This window comes from Delphinus delphis, chromosome 15 (assembly GCF_949987515.2).
Source record: "Delphinus delphis chromosome 15, mDelDel1.2, whole genome shotgun sequence".
NCBI classification, from domain to species: domain Eukaryota; kingdom Metazoa; phylum Chordata; class Mammalia; order Artiodactyla; family Delphinidae; genus Delphinus; species Delphinus delphis.
This window is the reverse complement of record NC_082697.1, coordinates 81,817,719-81,838,090: the sequence shown is the minus strand read 5'-3', so window position 1 is coordinate 81,838,090 and position 20,372 is coordinate 81,817,719. Positions and strand designations below refer to the sequence as shown.

The window sequence follows — 20,372 nt, the reverse complement described above, 5'->3', positions numbered from 1 at the left end:
CTTATGTAATTTGAAAAAGCATGGAGAATGTCACACTTGATTTTTCTTATATTTAACTGTAAATGTCAAATATCATTAAAGGGTAAATATCTGATTTGTGAGCTTAAACAAAGGAGTAGTACCTAAAGTCCCTTCCAATCACTGTTTTGATTCTTTAGTCGACTTGCCAGTCCCTGGCGGACCTAGTCCCACCACAAGACATCACATTCTCTAAGGATGCAGGAGGTCCTAATGCCCTAGGGGCTTCTGTGCTAGCCCTGGGCCTGCCTGTCCACGTGCACCGTGCTTTACCCATCTCTCCTTCTGCAGAGTCCCGTCTTTCCACCAGGAACACAGCTCTTTCCCAGTCTCTCTTCCACTCCAACTTGCTCAATGCCCCCACCTTCCCCCAAGAACCGTATTATGTTTCGATCCTATGATTTTCTGAGGTTCTCATATAACCGAAGCGCCTTCAACCCTGGCTGTAATCAGCGTATTTTGTACCCCTGTGCTAGTTCCCGAACGGCTGACTCATGGAGGTCGGACCACTAGGTTGGACATTTCGTCCTCATCCCCGACACGCACCCCCGCGGAAGAGCCACCACCCCGTGGGGAGTCTCGAAGGTTGGCTGCAGGCAGGGAAGGGAGAGCGGGGCCGCCTTCCCAAGTCCGGGGCTGTCGCGGTCACTACCGATGTACTGGCTACAGAGCGGCCAGCGGGGGTCAGCAGGGAGGGTGAGACCGGCAGAAGGACGTGGATGGAAAAGCCTCACAAACAAGGCTTAGCGACTGACACCCGCTTATCCGGGGCCCGCATCCGGGGCCCTCATCCGGGGCCCGCCCTGCCCCCAGCCATCGGACTCCGCCTCCGGAAGTACCACAGAGAAGCGCCGGCCTCCGAGCAGCCTAGAGCGACCCCCGAAAGGCTGTGGTGGCCCCGTGAGCCAGGGTGTCCGCTACCGGACGGCCGACCGGCCCGCCCCTCCGCTTGGTGAGTCCCCGGAAGGCGTTCTGGGGTCGCGGTGGGTTGGCTCCTTGTTTAGCCTCCCGGGGAGGAGGAGTCTCTCGTCCCCGGCTGACTGCGGTTCCCGTCCCCAGGGGCGCGCGGGGCCGGGGTGCGAGGGCCCGTGTCTCTTCAGTCAGGGTTCGCCCCGACACCCCGCGGACGGAGGGCCCCGCCGTCAGGACCCGGTGACCGTGCCCTGCTGTGAGCTGGGTTTCTGGGGCCCGCTTCGCCCTTTTGGGACCGTGTATTGACCTAGCAGGGAAGTGGGAGGAGGGCAGCGCCGGGCGAGGCCTTCTGAGGGCCGGGCGCGAGGGCCCTTTCTGAGGGTGTGGAAAGGGGACGGAGCGCTGCCGCGTCCTTGGGTGTGAAGGACAACCAGTCAGACCTGTTAGAGTCGCAGCCCTTCCCTGGCTTACTGTCAGGATTGTGGGAAGGGCCTTGCCACCTAGTCTGAGTTATCGAAGGGTCTGACCCCCCAGAGTGGAACTTGGTTATCAGTTGAGGCCATTCAGTAATTCAGAGGGGGCTGACAGTGTTTACCAAAAAATTCGTAGGGGCCTGCTTTTAAAAAATTACGAGTATCGGAACTAGTGTGTTTCTCTGGGTGCCTACCTGAACCTTGAAAGAAGTTTGTAAATGTCAAGTATTTTCAATTTACACAGAAAATTTTAGGCTCTTAAATTGTGTTTCCTTGATTAAAAAAAATTCCACAAATTCTGGATTAGTGGAGTTCAAATAAACTGCATACTTGGACCATATGACTTGGTTCTTAAATATCTGAACGTGAATAATGTCCATTTTTCTTCTTGCTGTTTATTTTAGGTGGTTAATCATCATTAACTATTTTCATTGTGTCTACAGTGTGCAAGATACTTTGCTAAGTCCTGAGAATGTAAAATGATGGGTTGTTTTAACTTGTTACAATAATTTCTCCTAATCTCACCCTGCAGTGATGGTCATCGTTCTCCAGAACAGGGATGGAGGAAATATCGGCCCAGGAAGCAGCAGGATCTCCAAGGGTCCAGTTTCAGCCTTTGGAGACCCACTCTGAGGGTCTGTCCCGAGAGCCTCAGTTCGTGCAGGACACCGACATGGAACAGGGACTCACTGGGGGTAAGGCAGAGAGACCACTTCCATCCAGGAGAATGGGAGTGCAGAGGGGCTCCTGGGCCTGGTATGAGAGAGGCCAGGGATTTCAATGAGAGATTGCTCCCTAGAGGGAGATCTTGAAGGGGAGGCACAGACGCAACTCAGTCCAGTCCTGATCTCGGCCCCTCTGTTGAGGTCAGCCTGTCCTTTAATAGGCCGAGTGGTCTTCGCTCACTCTGCTCTGGCTGTTTCTCCTTCATGCAACTTTCACTTCATCGCAGTTACCACATTCAGAATAATTTCTAAGAAATGCTGCTTTTGCCGCACCTTACCGCCCGTGCCTTGCTTTCACTTCCTCTTAGATTTAGGGCCTGTCCCTCCCCCTGTTCCCTTAACTTAGTTTCTTCCCTCCTTGACCTTTTGTGCTTTGCCAGCTGCCATTCTGTTGCAACTGCAGTGTTCGTGACTAATCTAATTTTGATCAAGAAAACAACCATCTAATTCCTTGGTTGAGCCCAATGTATACATATCACATATTGACCGTAAAATAACAATGTATACATATCACATGTTGACCACAAAATAACATTTTTATGTATTATAGAGAGAGGTTGATCTCTCTTGTACTGCCTTTGTCTTGTATGAAGTTTGTATGAGATCACTTGTGCCGACTGCAGTGCCTGAAGTAACTTGTGTGTCAGGAACACCAGCTGAGTGCCATGGTGCGTAGAGTGCTGTGGAGCATTGTGAGAGTGTGGAAAGGAGTATGAGGAAACAGATGACCACTCCTTATTCTAGAGGGCCTTACACACTGGTTGCAGAGACAGTGCCCAGTCTCAAAAGAAAGGCTTAATGAAGTTTACAGAACAGTGTCTGGGAGAGGGTCAAAAGTCTACTAAATAACTGTGGCTCTGGATGAGCCACTGCAAATCTTTATGCTTTGCTTTGCCCATTTGCAAAACAGGTAACAGTGCTTACCCTTCTGTTAGAGGTATGTCATGTCATGGAATAATGTACAATATGAGATTTCATAATAAAATCCTGTATCACGGGTCTAAGCATGTGTAAGGAGGGCATGCAGGTGCTGAGAAGGTGCAGAACATGGTCAATACCCGATAAACGTTCGTTGGTTTTACCGTAATGTTGATGTGAGTAAGGGTCCCACTGACTCTCTCTTGCGTAAGGGAGCCCTGGGGAAGGGCTGCTCTCACTCTTGGCTCCTTTCTCCTCCCTCAGCTCCACCTGTCCCCCAGGTGCCTGCTCTTCCCCACGAGGGAAGCCCAGGAGACCAGGCAGCTGCGCTCCTAACAGCCAGGTACCAGGTGAGCTGAGGAACCCTCTGCTTTTCCTCAGGGACTATTGCTGCTGATTGAGTGTGGTCCTTTCCTCATCCCATCCATAAACCTTTCCTGAATTTTTTTTTTTTAATAGCAGACCCCAGGTTGGGTGCTGATCATCTTCAGAGACCTGGACTTCACAGAAACCACCTTTCCATCTCCCCAATACCACCAGCAAACACTTCCTTTATCCTTGGTGCTGTCATGGGCGCTTATTAGATGTTAAAGGGTTGTGGAACCTATTCCCTAGATTCTACTCTGTTCTCCCTCCTTTCCACCATAAATGCACCCTGCAGACCCTCTGTATCATCTCCTTCATTCTCTGGCCATGATGCTGTGGTGGCCTCCTTCCCCAGAGCAGCCAGGCTGTGTTATTTCAGGAGTTTGTGACATTCGAGGATGTGGCTGTGCACCTTACTCGAGAGGAATGGGGATGCCTGGACCCTGTTCAGAGGGCTCTCTACAGAGAAGTGATGTTAGAGAATTATGGGAACCTGGTCTCACTGGGTAAGGATTGCCTTTCTTATTATTCAGTTTACCGCTTAGGATTTCTTTACTTCCTTGTTTTTGAGTAGGTGTGAGGTCTCTTGAGTGTGGCTCAGATCCCTGGTCGTAGAACCTCCGATTCCTCCTTCTTTAAGGTCGTCTCCTCTGGGAGTGGGTTTCCTTCGGGGGTTTCAGGAGGAGACATTCTACTCCTTAACCTCAGTTAATGTTTCTTGCTTTTGTGGGGCATCTGTTCCCTGTTGGAAAAGGGAAACTTGCTGGTGCTTTGCAAGTTCTCACTTTCCCTATCTTTTCCTTTTTTATGAGAGAGACTCTAGGGCCTCCCAACCCACAACCAGACACTTTCCTACCTGGTAATTCAGTGCCCCTGTATCTGAGAGTTTCCCATTTTTCTCAGAAGAAATGCCTTTTTTTTTTTAAGATAGGCTAACGTCTTTGTTGAATAATCCCTCACCTCTTAAGATCCCTAAATTCATCTGCAAGTAGGCAGAATTTGAGAGACTTGATTTCAAGGCATGACTCACTGCGAGTACATTTCAGTGAGTCACCCAGAAGGTAATGCTGCGTAACCTCACCCGAGCTGCAGAAGTCTCAGACTTAGACCGAGTCTCTCCTTTGTCATTTGGATGGTGCAGTTGGCAGCTGAGATTAGACAACCTGTGGTGTTGTAGAGAAGGATCAGTGGGAGTTGTCGGCATCCCCCTCGGTGTGAGCATTGCTCCTCTTTCTTTTTTTGCCTGTCTCTGCTGCTCTTTTCTTTGTTATGTATGTATGTACTTAATCATACTTTTTCTTTTCTCTTTCTCTCCCTCTCTCTCTCTTTTTTTTTTTTTAAACTCTTTTTTGCTTTGCCTGTGCTGGTGGCATCCAGGGTGTTGTTTTGTCTCCTTGATTACACTCAGGATTAAAGAGGTCTTCTTATCTGTGGGGAGGCAGCCTGCCCACTGGGAAGGTTTTTAGTATGTTTTCCATTCCTGGCTCTTTGATCTTCGTAGGCATACTTCTCCGCCTTCCCACCACCCGGATTCATAGTGTGAATTCCTGCCCGGCCCTGAGTCATACCCAGGCAAGTGCTTTCTCTGGAGAAACACTTGCAGTCCTTTCAGCAGGAATCTCCAAGAGATGGCCCAGGTATCGGCTTCCCATCGATAGTGCTCGTCCCCGCTCGGAAACTCCTTTTCCACGGTTATGAGATATTACACTTGATTGATGGAGTAGATGCTTCTCAGGATGCCACCACTATGTAAAATTGCAGCTCCTCAGATGACCTTTGATAAATTTCAAAGGGCCAAGGAAGCCCTCCGTTGCAACCAGAATTTTGAACCCTGAATTCTGAGCTCAATCAGAAGCCATGGTTGGTGGTCATCGACTTGTGTTCTCAGAAACCACAAAGTTCGACTCCAGCTCTTCGGTTATGATCTTTTCATGTTATTTTAGACTGTGGAACATACACTGTGTGCCCCTCCTTTTCTGTAGTGAACATGACCTGCCCCTTCTGTTGCCTAAATCTCCTGAGACCCCTGGGCCTTTCTAACGTTCTAGTCTTTTGCTTCCTTTAAATCCCTGTGGCCCCCTCCAGGGTCCTGCCTTTGTCCCGTTTATTCTTTGTGGGGCTGTACAGATTGATGCGTTTATATGACCTTTCCTGGTCAAGTGTTCCTTAGCCTTTCCTCAATGGAATGGAAAGGCTGTCTTTCCTTCAGGCTGTCAAATTGAATGTATATTCAACAACTTGTAAATTGTAAAGTGATATGTAATTGTAAATTACTGTTAATATCTAATAATTACATAATTTCCAACAGTTAACCTGTCTACTTTTTGGAGTAAAGAAACTTCTTAGTAGTTCAATCAGCCTAACAGCACAGCATACTGTTAGACTGAATTTTATCCCATTTCCTCTGTCATCTCTGCACATACACAGGACACGTATGCACAGTCACACATGCTGGGCACAATTACGTAAAAGAAGCCCTCCTACTCAACTTGTTTTTGTGACCAAGTCAGCAGCCTCTCCTTAGTAATTATTTTTTACAATCTTTAGGAAGTAATTTTCATATTTGGGGGTTCAGCAAACTCCACTTGAAATTGAAGTTTATACACTTAGTTAACTTAGCTTAATGTTTTGTGTTGTAAAATAAGGACTTTATGATTCAGTCTCTGATTTAGCAGCCCTGTTTTCCATTTCATACCTTTTTCCCATGATAGTAGCTCTGAGTTGTATTTGTCACAGATATCAGAACTTTGGTCTTTTGGTTAAGTGCTTCCACTACACAATAATAAATATACAGAGTATGAACAGAGTAAAAGAATAAAAAAGTAGGTAAAAATTTTCATTACCACATCTAAAAAGAAGCATATACTGTTGCCAGTGAGTGAATTACTGGCTTGGGGGTCATACCCAAAGGGAAGTCGTCTGTGACTTAGTGCTGGAGATTAATAAGACTGGGAAAAAAGCTTGGATTACAATTCACATGGGGCAGTGTGGCAGGTGCCCTGTTAGGTGACAGCATTAGAAAGCTGCTTCCCAGAACTCTACTGGATGGTGAGTGAGCTGATAAATCAGGAATGTTTGGCACATACGCCTTGCTTTTTGAAGTTGATGTCGTGAGGGCAAAAATGATTTTGTATAGAATGTCTTTCACTACCACAGTTGTTCACTACTACTTAACATATCTCATTTAATCCTTACCATAACCCTGTGAGCAGGTATTATTCTGTTTTATACCCGAGGCTAAGAGGAGTTAAGTGATCCATCCAGGGACAAAGCTAGGCTATGGACTCTGATCTGACTCTGAAGCCCACGCTTTTTCACTGTTTTGTGCCTTAGGACAGTTAGTCCAACCACATATAGTGTTTTTTTATATTTTTATGGCTCTGTACTATGATGGTAATTTAAAATGGACAGACAGGCATGAGGTTATACAGTTTGGGAGCAGAAAGGGCATGCATTCAAGAAAAAGTAAAATTGTTAGAGGATACATTCCATTATAATAGGTATCTACACAGGAACAATATAGCTAAGGAGAGATTTTATTTGTGTGTTTATTAAGGACCAGGAAGAAAAGCATGCAGCTTTTAGATGGCTAAAATCTTAGCACAGCACTGGTATAGGCAACAAACAATGAGGTAAATTTTAAATGTTATTTTTAAAGATCAGATTAAGTTAAAAATAAATCTAATTAGAAAACTGTCAAGGTTTCAATTTTAAAAATCAAAATGTTTTAATAAAAAATTAATTTTAGATAGGAAAAATTTCAAATTTCGATAGGAAAAATGCATATTTTGAAAGCGTAGATTTTTGACTTAAATCTAGGAAAAAGGCATTCAGGCCAGTGGTGAGAAAACCTGCTTTAATGCTTTCTGTGACCCTTAGTATAGATTGGAAAGAATGTTAACTGTGGGTTCCATTTACCATCTGTGACTGAGCAGATATTTAAACCGATTATAATGACATTTCTATCTATAAAACAAAAAATAATGTCTGCTTCCTGGGTTGTGTCAAGGCTTAAATCAGGTTATGTGCGTAAGCACCTGGCTTGTGCTGGTTACTTACCAGCACATGTTCTTTCCGAAGGGGCAGCAAGTGGGAGCTATGGACCAGATTTCTTAATACAGACAAAGATTTCAGGAGAGTGTTCAAATTGTTTGTCCATAATGGAATTTTCTCAGATTGAATGTTGCTCAGGCTGTGCCTATTACGAAGAGATTTTCATTCCTTTGACACTAAATGTTCTCTCAGGTCCCTTTTAATTAAACGTCATGATTCTAAATCTGTTGGATCCTGTCTCTCCGTGTATTGTTCTAATTACTGTTTCTCTGTTCTTTTTATTATTTTCACCTTTTGCTCCATTGTCACTATGTTGGTCTTCTGTTCTCTTTCTGTACATATTTAGAGGAAGGGATGGATTTCATTCACAATCATCATTTTTTACTAGTAGATTATTTAAAAGCTGGTTTCTGAAATAAGGCTGTCTGTTTGAGCCCCAGCTTCACCAGTTATCATGACCTTGGGCAACGTTCTTAACCTCTCTGAATCTTAGTTTTCCCATTTGTAAAATTGGTACAGTAATAATTCCTATCTCATGAAGCTATGGTGAGTATTAAGTGAGTAAAAGCTTATAAAGCTCTTGGTGTGGTACTTTGCACCTACCAAATGTTTAGTGAATCTTAGCTTAATATTTTGATAATACAAGTGACTTTAAGTCTGTATCTTGAATCCCTTTCTCTCTTCTAAACTGCAGTCTTGTATCTCTAACTGCCTGCTAGGCATTCTCTATACCTTCCTACATTACCTTAAACATGTGTCTAAAATCAAACCCCTAATCCAACAAGAAGATGATCTTTTTTGTTGTGTGTAAGTGATTTAAGTGTAGATATAGAGTAACCAAAATTAATTTCAATTTTCAAATACCTAGAAACACCTTAATAAATATCTGTCAAAAGTTGCGAATTATGTTATCAGAATTCTGAGCAGAGTAGTTGCTGTGTCATGTCATACTAACTTTTTTTAAACTTGCAAAACTATTTCATTTGACATGGAGGACCTTAACTAAAATGTGTCCAAAAAGAGAATTGACTCTATGCCCAACAGGAATTCAGAAACACAGTAAATGCCTTTTTTATATCTGTTCTGATCTCCCTGCTCTTAAGCTGTCATGTGGAATCCCATAGGACAACTATTGGTTTATCATACTTTTCAGGCCCAGAGCCCTTTTTAAAACATTGATTATCTGTTGACACTTGGGCACAAAATTGGCACTCAATGAGTAGCTTTTAAATAAATGAATGAAAAGAAGTGCAAGATACAAGGTACATGGTCCCTGCTATCAAAGAGTTTATAAATCAGGTAGGGATGATAATACCTGAAAACAATTTAAAAAAATCTGTAAACTTCATTATATAGAGACATGTCAGGATAAGAAGAACACATAATACAGTTTGTAGACATTCAGTAAGTGCAGAGAAAGGCTTTTGGAGATGAGGGGCTTGAGCTAGACCTTGTATGTGTGCTACTAGAAGCTTTATGGGCTGAATACGTGTAAAAACTGCCCCTTTGATACTGTAATAGTTCTGCCCCACCTCAGAAGCAGACTGCCTCTTGCTTTTGCTTTAAAAGAGATGAGATAAAAAAAAATAAAATAAAAAAATAAAAGAGGTGAGATCCTAGCAGTCCATTATGCAAGCCAGAGAAAGACCATTTTGTGTGAAAATGCACTTTTATTGCATCTTCCTCACTGTATCATATTAGTGTAAGTTATTTATATCTGTCTCTGCAGTTAGAGTGTAAGGTCCTTGAGGGGATGGACCTTATCTGCTTGGGCTCTTTATCTCCTACATACTTTGCATATAGGAGGCACTCCATAAATGTTTGTTGAATAAACAAGAGTATAAGCTCCTAAGGGGTAAGGATGTGTCATATTATTTGTTTCCTCATGTGCCCTGAAATGAATTGTTTCTTGAGATTGGTCCTTGGAATATTTTTTCAGCCTTCACTGATTCTATTGCTACAGTTTAGCTCACCGCACAACAGGTGCTTGAGAATTCACCTTTCTCCAGTCCAGCAGAGTTATATTTTGATGACCTCCATTTTGACCAGGTCTAATACTTGTAGGCCAGGTCTAATACAAAGAGTAATCTGTAGGCAACAGATGAGGAGTGATAATGATAATTTCTGTGAAGACAGGTACACACTCACGCCACATTCCCTGAGTGTGTGTAAATGAATACTTATGCTCCCAAAAGTCATCAACTTGCCCCTTAGCATACCTCTTTCTAGAGCACAAATACGAACTCCTTGTAGAAGGTCTTTGGCCTTCTCACTCTCCAGGCCTTCCTAATGTCTTCTAAGAATTTACTTTCTTTCTCCATTAGCCATTATTAAGAGAAAAAGTGGCTGGTGTAGTATCTGGGGATAAATTGCCACATCCCATTTCCTTCTCTGTGAGCAGGATTTCCAATTTCCAAGCCTGATGGGATCTCCCAGCTGGAACAAGATCTACAGGTCTTTGATCTGGAAACTAAGAATAGAGAAGTCTTAAGAGATGACTGCTCAGGTGAGTAAGGCAGAATCAATCAGATAAATTAGTAGGGAAGTAAAGTCTAGTTGTTGAGCCAAGCTGTAGTTGCTTTGGCAGTCAATGAAGAGCTCTGTCTGTATCCCAGAACGGAGAGCTCTTTCCTTTTCCGTTCAGTTTTGATGAACTCTTACTTTGTCCCTTATCCATAAGTTGTACTAGGTCCCTATTCAAGTTGCTTATCTATGATTCTGTTGAACTAGTTCCCTGTTATCTCCATTGAAACACCTTAATTGGTTATCTTCTTACTCTGCTGAACCTGCCCTCTATTTCTCCCACACCTAGGACCACTTGGATCCTACCTCACTGCTCCTATTCATGCCCTTGCATCTGCTGTTGAGATTTTGTTCCTGTGTTTCAGAGTAAATAAACTTCTCTTACCCTGGTAGATTGTAGATTATTTAGTTTTCTCTTCTCTAAGTTTTGTTTTTCTAAGCACAGGGTACAGATTACATTTGCATTTTCTATTTATATATTGAATCAGATGGAGAGACCAGAGAAGAAAACAAGCTGTTGATTCCTAAGCAGAAAATTCCAGAAGAAGTACATTCATACAAAGTGAGAGTAGGAAGACTCAAAAAGGATATTGCCCAAGTTCCTGAGACTAGAGAAGTGTATAAGACTGAGGACAGATTAGAAAGGCTTCAGGAAATCTTAAGGAAATTTCTCTTCCTGGAGAGAGAGTTTAGGCAAATAACAATCAGTAAGAAAACCTTCACCAGTGAGAAGAACAGTGAATGTAATGAACCTGAAAAAAGCTTCAGTCTGGACTCAACTCTTGATGCAGATCAGAGAGTTCTTAGAATACAGAATGTTGATGACATTGATAAGTATGACATGAGCCTCAACCAGAATTCAGCTGGTAAACATGAGCAAATAAATCTAACACAGGATTTTCAGAGTAATGAGTATAAGGAAAGTTTAATGGAACTCTCCCACCTTAATAAATGGGAGAGCATTCCTGCCACTGAGAAATCCTATAAATGTGATGCATGTGAGAAAATCTTCCATCAGAGCTCAGCCCTTTCTAGACATCAGAGAATTCATACTAGGGAGAAACCCTACAAATGTAAAGAATGTGAAAAATCTTTCAGTCAGAGTTCAAGTCTTAGTCGACATAAAAGAATACACACTAGAGAAAAACCCTATAAATGTGAAGCATCTGATAAATCCTGTGAGGCGTCTGACAAATCCTGTAGTCAGAGCTCAGACATAATTCAGCATAAGAGGATTCACACTAGAGCAAAATCTTATAAATGTAGCAGTTGTGAAAGAGTCTTCAGTCGTAGTGTACACCTCACTCAACATCAGAGAGTTCACAGAGAGATGCCTTGTAAGTGTACTGTGTGTGGCGGTGACTTCTGTCATACCTCACACTTAGCTGAACATCAGAAGGTCCATTGTGAAGAGAAGTCCTATGAATACAACGAATGTGGGTTGACCTTTATTAAGCATCAAGGAATTCGTCTCAGAGAAAAGCCCTATACATGTAATGAATGTGGAAAAGACTTCAGATTGAATTCCCATCTTATTCAGCATCAAAGAATTCACACAGGAGAGAAACCACATGAATGTAATGAATGTGGAAAAGCTTTCAGTCAAACCTCATGCCTTATTCAGCATCACAAAATTCATAGGAAAGAGAAATCCTATGAGTGTAATGATTATCAGGATAATTTCAACCATAGCTCAGATCTTGTCCTGCAACAGGAAGTCCTCACCAGAGAAAAAGCCTTTGATTGTGATGTGTGGGAAAAGAACCTCAGTCAGAGAGCACACCTCATCCACCATCAAGGAATTCATACCAAAGAGAAACCTTGTGAATGTAATGAACGTGGCGAGACATTTAGTCAAGTTCAGGCCTCATTCAGCATCTGAGAGTTCACACCAGTTCATGTGTGTCCTGAATGTGGTAAAGGATTTGGTCCCAGCTCAACCTTTATTCATCATTGGGGAATTCACACCAGAGAGAAGCCTTCTGAATGTGACGAACGTTGGAAAGCTATTAGTCCGTGTTAAACTCTTTACACCTGCGAACCCATATCAATGAGAAAACCTACAAATACATTGAAGGTGGTAGATGCTTCATGCTATTTTCATACCTTAGTCACCATTGGAGAATTCATACTGGAATAAAATTCTATAAATGTGATGCATGTGAGAATATCTTCCATCAGAGCTCAGCCCTTTCTAGACATCAGAGAATTCATACTAGAGAGAAACTCTACATATGTAAAGAATGTGAAAAATCTTTCAGTCAGAATTCAAGTCGTAGTCGACATAAAAGAATACACGCTAGAGAGAAACCCTATAAACGTGAAAAAGCCTTCAGTCAAAGAAACTACATGGTGAGCATCAAATTCATTTCATGCCGAATACCTATGAATGTAATAAATGTGTATGTGTGGGAGGATTCAGCCATATGCCAACCCTCATTCAGCAAAGAATTCATACCCAAGAGAAGTCATTTGGGTATATAGTAAATGACAAGTCTAGGAGTTCAAGTCTTTTTTCATCATCAGAATATCCACACCAGACAGGAATTTGATATAATGCAAGTGGAAACATTTAGCACCGTATTTCAGGCTTTATTCAACATCAAAATATTGAAGGGAAAATTATTATTTGCATATGAAATCGTTAATATATAGTCCCAGTCTTTTTCATTGCAGAAGAATCTAGTCAGAGGAGTGACTTGGTGAATGCAGTTCTGTTTTCTCGTGGCATTCTTTTATTTAATAGGTGTTATAAGTAGGTATGTATGCTTTATTTATGGAACTCATTTAAGCTATTTTTATTTTTATTTTTATTTTTTTTTGTGGTACGCGGGCCTCTCACTGTTGTGGCCTCTCCCGTTGTGGAGCACAGGCTCCGGACGCACAGGCTCAGCAGCCATGGCTCATGGGCCCAGCCGCTCTGCGGCATGTGGGATCTTCCCGGACTGGGGCACGAACCCGTATCCCCTGCATCGGCAGGCGGACTCTCAACCACTGTGCCACCAGGGAAGCCCCTAAGCTATTTTTATTTTAATGTGGCCTATAAACATTTTTATTTTTCCTGAAGTTGGTTCTTATTGTTCACAGCTTCCCTAAGATAAATTGATACACCAATGTTAAAACATGTCAACTTCTGGAAAGTTTCTCATTTAGCTTTTTGTACTGTTCTCAGTCAAAGTTCTCTCCAAAACAGACTCTTAGGCCTGCTGTTTTCTGAGGACCCTATTTCTTTCCAGCCGTAACATTGGGATTCCTGTTGATTTCTCCATTCTCTTAAGCACCTTCAATGATGGTTTCCTAGTTCTAAGCTTTACACCAGCAGGTATGCCACCCCTACTTGCTTTTTTGGTGTCTTCTGTCCTAATGCAAATTATCTTCCTTTAAAAGAAATGGATTTACACACCCTGTCCATCCATGAGTATGAAGGATTCTGTTTCCCCTGAGTTTGTGGCAGGCAGCTAAACATTTTCAAGTGACACCCAAATTCTTAGCTGTGTTAGCATTCACAGCCTTCTAAAAGAGATGAAAAAGACCTTAGGAAGCCAACAAGACTGGTGGTAGCCTAGCTATATTCAGCGCCTATTCTGCATGTCTAAGTTCAGAATTATTTTATATATGTCCATTGAAGGCCAGCAGAATGCTCAAGTCTGCTTTTGATAGGGTAAAACGTAAAGAACATATACTAAAATCAGAGATGTTCGTAAGGGAATGCTGCCTTCCATCAAAGGTATTGCTGTTCTTGTGTAATATCTTTATAGTATATTTCAAGAATGGCAGATATGCCTGTAAAATCTAACCATTACAGTTTTTCATTACCCGTTTTTAATTGTTTACACATCATCATATTTTTTGTATTTTACTAGAGTCTACAGGCCATATAAAATAACATTTTTTTTTGATTGATGAAACTGAGCACAGATGTTGGCTCCAGAGTTCAGTGTCACTGTCATAACACCTAGCAAGAGTTCATGATTCTTTAGATGATGTCAAAGCATTCTATTGCATTTTTCCATCTTAAGCGTCAACATATTTTGTGAATAAGACAGTGTTATTTAAAATTCTAGTCGTTCCGGCGATTGAGGCTTTTCATAATTCATATGTTAAAATATTCTCTAGGGATCCTTAACAAATAAATAAAAATTCATTGCTTACTCTGTAAGCCTCTTATGGCTAATAACCTCTAGGGTAGTTCTACCACAGTATTTTCCCTCTTAGCCATCAGCAAGCATAGGATCTCATCAGGGCACGGTAGGGACCTAAATGAATGATCTAAATGTAAAAGCATATGAAAAATGCATGTTTTCGTTTTCCTGTCTATGACCATATATACCCTATGGATAGAGAACACGGGTAATCACCTCCAGTGATTATGAAACAGAGGATTAAGTAATCTCTAAATAGCAGAAAATGTAAAAATCACATGTATGCATTTGGTTTAGGAATGTGCTTTTGTACTTCCACTTGAATAAAGGTGTGTTTGGTACTCTGAGAATCTGTTTCAAATAAAATCTGAAGTCCTCAGCCAGAAGCATTTGGGAATCTTAGAATCACCTTCCTGGCTGCAACTCAGTTCCTTCTAGAAACCTGCTTCACAGCGGGAATAAATCACTCTCCTTCGTACAGGTACAAAGCTTGCTCTTCCACAGACCTCTGCAATAAAGTCAGTGTTTACAATTTAAAGGGTTATTCGGTTGGGATGCTGTTGGCACATTAAGGGTAAATAGTTTGAGGTTTCAGTAGAGCTGGGCAGAATGTGTTTTTTAAATAAATAAAACACATTTTAAAAAATGAGAAACCAAAATAATCCTTGAGGGCAAGTAACTTGTCTCTTTAAACTTGCTGATATTTAATTGGTCCAGTATAGTTTGTGTTCTTAGTCTTTTTAGCCTTGAAGACAGGGGAGGGAAGAGAAGAAATCTAATAGTTGGAACACCTAATTTTATCTATCTGTCCACCTACCTACGTACACATGTATATATATATGCACATATTCAAACAGTCCTCACAACAACTCTGCAAGGGAACCAGCTCCGTTTTACAGAGGAACTGAGGTGTAGAGAGGTTGAAAAACCTGTAGGGTCACACAGTAAGCTCAAAGTCAGGGCTGTTTGACTCCACAGCTTTCCATCATCGTGATGTTGGTATCGGACACATCCCAGAACCTAGAGAAGAGACGTTTTCTTTGATAGTTCTTTGTTCCCTGTTACACACCCAGTGATTCACCATTAGTTTGCAGCTGATCCTAAATGCTCCCAGAGCTCTCTGGGAAGCTGGGAGAAAATATCCCAGTATCTTTTGGGAGCTAGTTAGAACCCCTCTGCCCCACCCTTTGAAACAGGCTTGACAATTTTGACGACAGGCTACAGGTCAAATCTCCTGAATTCCCATCTTCTGCCAAGACACCCCCACTGCCATCACTAGATTTATATTTCCATTTCTCAGTGACCCACATGCATTCTTAATTTTTCTGCCAACTAGGACTTACTAATGGATACATATTCTTACCAAGGTTTACTATCACCTCTGACTATATTATAGTGGTGGAGCAGAGTGGGGAATGGGAAAATCAAGTTTGGTTCCTAGGTTTTCGGCTTGAGCAAGAGTGGATCGGTAGACTAGAGATGGAGAGTGCTGAGAGTGGAGCAGGGAGAGTATTTTGGGCAAAAGAGAGCATGTCAGAAGGCCTGCAGAGGAAAGAGTATGGCATTTTCAAGTCAGTAATAAATGAGCTCTTTGGAGAATGCCTCACCTTAGGAAATAGTACGTGGGTAACTGAGGATTTGAGAACAAAGTTCAAAGGAAGCCCATAGGGTGTTGTCTCAGAAACGATGGAATTTCTCACATCCAAGTATGTAACATCTTATGTCCTTTCATTCATTCAGTAATACAGTTGGCAGGCAATATTTAGTGGAAGCCGGTGGATACAGTTAACCTAATCAAATGCATTAAACAATCCACTGAGTAAAGAAGACGAATGAGTCAAAGCGATGACTTTGGAATGAGACATATGTTTGAACTTTACTAGCTGTATGACTTTGGACATTTTACTTAATTAGCCTTTCTAGTTTTCTTGTGTATACAGTGTGGTTGTTAATAGCATGAAAATTAAGTGAGGTAATGTAAAAGCTACTGGTCATATACTAAATGCCCAGAAGTTTTTAATGTAAATACTAATATAAAAAACGCTACAACGGAGGAGAGATACTTAGCATAAAATCTAAAAAAGAGGAAATCAACGAGCAAGCGTTTACCAGTGCAGGACTAGCATTGTTCAGGGAGGGACACCCTGAGCTAGGAGAACTTAAAATATGACTAGAGAAATCACTAGGCATTTGTGGTCTGTGTGGTAGGAACTGCCTCCTGACAGGCACTTCCTGCTGGAGTTGGCAAACTGACACGCCTCTAACATTCGTTATCATGCGGCATCAATCTTAACACTCCCTTCAAAATATGAGTGCATGAAGGAACCGATGTTAAATCCAAGACTTAAGAATGGTTTCAAATAGATGGTGCTCTGTACAAATCAACAAGAAAATACTGATTTTTGAATTATTTTGCTGCCTCATCCCACTCTCTTTAAGAAAATGGTTACCCTTTTATATTTGTATTTCATCCATGTTAATAAATTTACAACTTGGACGTAATTACGAACGTCTTTCCCGCAGTCGCTTATGTCCCGCAGACAGCATTTCCCCCGTCTTCCTCCACTGTCTCTCCGGAGTGTGGTTAGCCTCCAGGCCCTGGTTTGAACGGGCCAGGGTTGAAATCCTGCCTCTAGATTGCTCACTAGCTGTGCAGCTTCTGGTGTGTAAGATAGTAAAAAGTATAAACTTTGTGGGATTGTTGTGAGGGTTAATGAGATAATGTTCAGTTTCAGTGCCCCATAACTGGTAGCTGTTATGTTTGAGTTTAGCAGGAAAATCCTCTATCATGAACAGCTCGTTTCCTTATCCTTTTTTCCTGCTTCAGCATATCAGATACGCCTCTGCAAACCTGTACTCCAGGTGCAGTAGTTGTTTGGATCTTGATCCTATCTCTACGGCTTTTCTTCCTCTTTCAGCCCTTTGGTACCAGTACGTTCCTCCTCTGTTTATATGCTCCAGGCATAACTGGGAGGCTGAGTTGAAGCGACAAAGGGAGAGGAGGACAGGCTGGACAGAGGGCGTAGATAACAGGTTTTGGCCCAGCAGGGTCAGCGTGGCCTGTGATCTTGAAGAAGGCATGTGGAGATGGGTGGAGTAGAGCGGAGGAGGCAAATGGGGTGCACACGGGACACTGGGGATGAGAAAGAAGAGACAACCAATTTCGATCCTAAGTCCACTTGGGCGATGGAGGGCAAATAGAGAAATCTTTTCTGTCCTCCTTCAATCCCTTCTTGGGAAGGGGGACAAACGCCCAAGGAAGCCCCTCACCCGACTCCGCTCTGGACCCAGCTCCCCAGCGGCCCCTAGGGAACCCGCGATCGAGATTAGACCTCCGAGCTGCCTAGACGGGCCCCGGAAGTGCGCGCCGAGGAGCAGGCGTTTCTAGTCCCCCTGGAGGCCGAGGTCGCCGACGCCGCCGGAACGTGCGGCCGGCTGAGCGAGTGAGTGTTGCTGTTCGCCGCTGGGGCGGCGGGAGAGGGTCGGGCAGCGGGGATCCTGTGGGGTCGGGGTGGGGCGCGCTGCCGGCCGGCCGGGCGCTCCCCGCGGCGGGGTTCAGTCTGCCTGCAGAGAAGACGAGGCTTCACCGACCGCCCCCAGGCCGGGAACCTCTCAGGAAGCGGCACCTACGGCACGGGCAGCTTTCCCTACATCTGTCCTCTTCTCGCTCTGTGTCCTGAAGTGACTGCCCGTTCCTTGGGTCGGGTTCTGAAGACCTTTTAGAGAAGATCCTGGCCTTGGAGCGGCACCGGGGACTGGACCCGGCCCATGGAGAAGCTGCCTGAGCAGACGTCCCCGGAGTCCCCGTGTCCGTCCCTCGAGCAGGAGCCTCGAAAGAGCAAGGGTGAGGAGAGCTGACCTAGCTGCTTTCTTTGTCTAAACTTTGTCCTTCCCACAGCGGCCTCAGATCAGATGGACACGATTAACCGTGCGCTTAGAATTACCCTGGTGCAAGACACTGATTTTTTTTTTTAATCTAAAACTCTATTACATGTAAATAAAGCCTATCACTAATGTTTCCTCTCTTCATGTGTGGAGCAGACAGACCTGCAGACCTGCAGCAGCACTGTCCATAGCACTAAGTTTTGAGGATCTGTTATTCCAGCACGTGTTAACTTGCTTGTCCTTTGAGAGGCTCAGTAAACGTTGTGTGAATAAAAGAATGAATGAACCCAGCCAAGTGTGTCCTATACCCCAAGTACCAGGAAAAGAGTGGGCTTCTCCCCCGAACCTGCCTTTCTTCATTAGGGAAGATACATTTTCCACCCAGGATGTAAACTTCGAGAGGGTACCTTGCCTGTGGAGTACAGTAGACAGGCCAGACACCTGCTGATGGAAAATGAGGTTAAACTGTAAACATCAACATTTAAATTTCAATCTACCATCCCACCATTATCTCGTATATGCTTGGCCTTTAAAAAAAGGTGGATTTGGATTATTTAGTTGAGGGACAAAGGCTTAGATAATCCACATCATAGATTTTGAGATGGCTAAGGTTTGGAGGATTTTTCTTTCACATATTTAGCTTTCTAATTCTGTTTTAGGCTGATTTTTAACTCAGATATTCTATTGAGTTATTATTATAAGGTGCTGAGACTAAGTTGAAAGAAAACGTACCTCTGTTGCCGCCCCCACCACACACCAGCTTAGAGTTGAGTTGGAATAGTTATCTGTGAGAGACTACAGGGCAATAAACAATGTGGACGTTCACCTATCAACTGGGTATTGGCCCAGGAGGCCTTAGAAAATCATATATTTGACCTTGAAAGAATTTAGAGTAAGAAAAGAATCAGAGTTTAGGTAAGAGGGGATAGGCCCTTATCACAGGCTCCTCACTGCTAGTCTTTCTAAGGCCAAGTGCCTTAGTTGCCATCCTAAAATATTTATTTGTGTTAGTTCACAGTGCCCACTGCATTCAGTTCATTCTCTGTAACCTGGCATTCAGGGTCCTCTGCAGTGGGGTTTCAACCCAACTTTAAAGTCTTTATCTCAGTGTTCCCCCAGACAGACCCTGCAAGACTCGTGTGTCTGCACAAGGTAATGCTGAAAACACTTTGCACTATCCACCATTGTGCCTTTGTGTCCTTTTTTTGCGTCGCTGTCTCCTACATTCTCTGCCTACCCAAACCCCACACATCCCAGTGTCCCATGCTTGAAAGCTCAGTGCAGGGCAGCCTCGTCCATCAGGTTTCTGAAGCAGACTGGTGGCTGCCAGGAAGGAAACAAACACATGCTAGAGATGTGGAAACCTGTAGGACTTGGTGGTTGACTAAGTAATAGAGGGAAGTTGGGTGTAATCACCTTTGTTCCCTTTGCTATCATACCTCTTAAAAGTCTTCACCAGTTGCTGTTAATTTTGTAACTGCCATTCACTTGGTGCAGGGCACTGCTTCTGCTGCATCGAAACTGATTATATCCAGGTTGCCAGTGGCTTAACTAATGAATCCACTGGACATATTTTTTTTTATCCCTAATTTTAATATATTTTTTTAATTAAAAATTTTTTTTTTTTTGGTCTGCGTTGGGTCTTCATTGCTGCCTGTGGGCTTTTCTCTCTAGTTGCGGTGACCAGGGGCTACTCTTTTTTGCAGTGCGTGGGCTTCTCATTGTGGTGGCTTCTCTTGTTGTGGAGCATGGGCTCAAGGCCTGCGGGCTCAGTAGTTGCGGCACACGGGCCCCAGAGCGCGCGGCCTTCAGTAGTTGCGGTGCATGGGCTCAGTAGTTGCGGCGTGCATGCTCTAGGGTGTGTGGGCTTCAGTAGTCATGGCGTGCTGGCTCAGTAGTTGTGGCTCGCGGGCTCTAGAGCACAGGTTCAGTAGTTGTGGTGCACAGGCTTAGTTGCTCCGCGGCATGTGGGATCTTCCTGGACCACGGCTCGAACCCGTGTCCCCCCGCATTGGCAGGCGGATTCTTAACCACTGCGCCACCAGGGAAGTCCCATCCCTAATTTTTTTTGACCCTTTAGTATTTCTGTTGATGTGATCACTGTTCCTTGAAACTCTTGTTCTTTGGTTTTGGAAGCACCGTTTTCTCCTGGTCCTGCCACTTGCCTTCTCAGGGTCTTTCCCATTCCTGTTTCTCTGCTCCCTTCCTTCCTTCCTTCCTTCCTTCCTCCCTTCCTTCCTTCCTCCCTCCCTCTCTCCCTCCCTCCCTCCCTCCCTCCCTCCCTCCCTTCCTTCTTTCTTCGCTGCACCATGTGCTTTGCGGGATCTCAGTTCCCTGACCAGGGATTGAACCCGGGC

At 43.5% G+C, this 20,372-nt stretch overlaps 2 protein-coding genes across 5 annotated transcripts in view; both read left to right on the top strand.

Annotated features, from left to right (window-relative positions):
• The first annotated feature begins 1,029 nt into the window (after positions 1-1,029).
• Positions 1,030-16,618, top strand: ZNF655 (zinc finger protein 655). Of its 4 annotated transcripts, XM_060032380.1 has the most exons (5): positions 1,030-1,186; positions 1,936-2,098; positions 3,311-3,396; positions 3,792-3,918; positions 4,914-9,835. In XM_060032380.1, the coding sequence occupies exons 2-5, from the start codon at positions 1,963-1,965 to the stop codon at positions 5,108-5,110; spliced, it is 546 nt and encodes a 181-aa protein (XP_059888363.1). In that variant the 5' UTR covers positions 1,030-1,186; positions 1,936-1,962; the 3' UTR covers positions 5,111-9,835. The 4 variants fall into 4 exon arrangements, with proteins under 4 accessions (XP_059888363.1, XP_059888357.1, XP_059888364.1 ...); XM_060032374.1 differs by lacking the exons at positions 3,311-3,396; positions 3,792-3,918; positions 4,914-9,835 and adding exons at positions 9,867-9,971; positions 10,477-16,618; XM_060032375.1 differs by lacking the exons at positions 1,030-1,186; positions 1,936-2,098; positions 4,914-9,835 and adding exons at positions 9,867-9,971; positions 10,477-16,618 and having other exon boundaries at positions 3,319-3,396; positions 3,506-3,918.
• Positions 16,619-17,836: 1,218 nt separating this feature from the next.
• The window catches only part of TMEM225B (transmembrane protein 225B), a 28,684-nt gene continuing 26,148 nt past the window's right edge, over positions 17,837-20,372 (top strand). The window contains exon 1 of the mRNA XM_069541427.1: positions 17,837-17,974. The gene's annotated coding sequence lies outside the window, so the exon portion shown is untranslated. The remainder of the gene's footprint in view (positions 17,975-20,372) is intronic.

Coding starts and splice junctions, on each gene's coding strand:
- ZNF655 (XM_060032374.1), top strand. CDS start 1,963: ATGGAGGAAATATCGGCCCAGGAAGCAGCAGGATCTCCAAGGGTCCAG. Junction 2,099..9,866: donor GGAACAGGGACTCACTGGGG/GTAAGGCAGAGA, acceptor CTCTGTGAGCAG/GATTTCCAATTTCCAAGCCT. Junction 9,972..10,476: donor CTTAAGAGATGACTGCTCAG/GTGAGTAAGGCA, acceptor ATATTGAATCAG/ATGGAGAGACCAGAGAAGAA.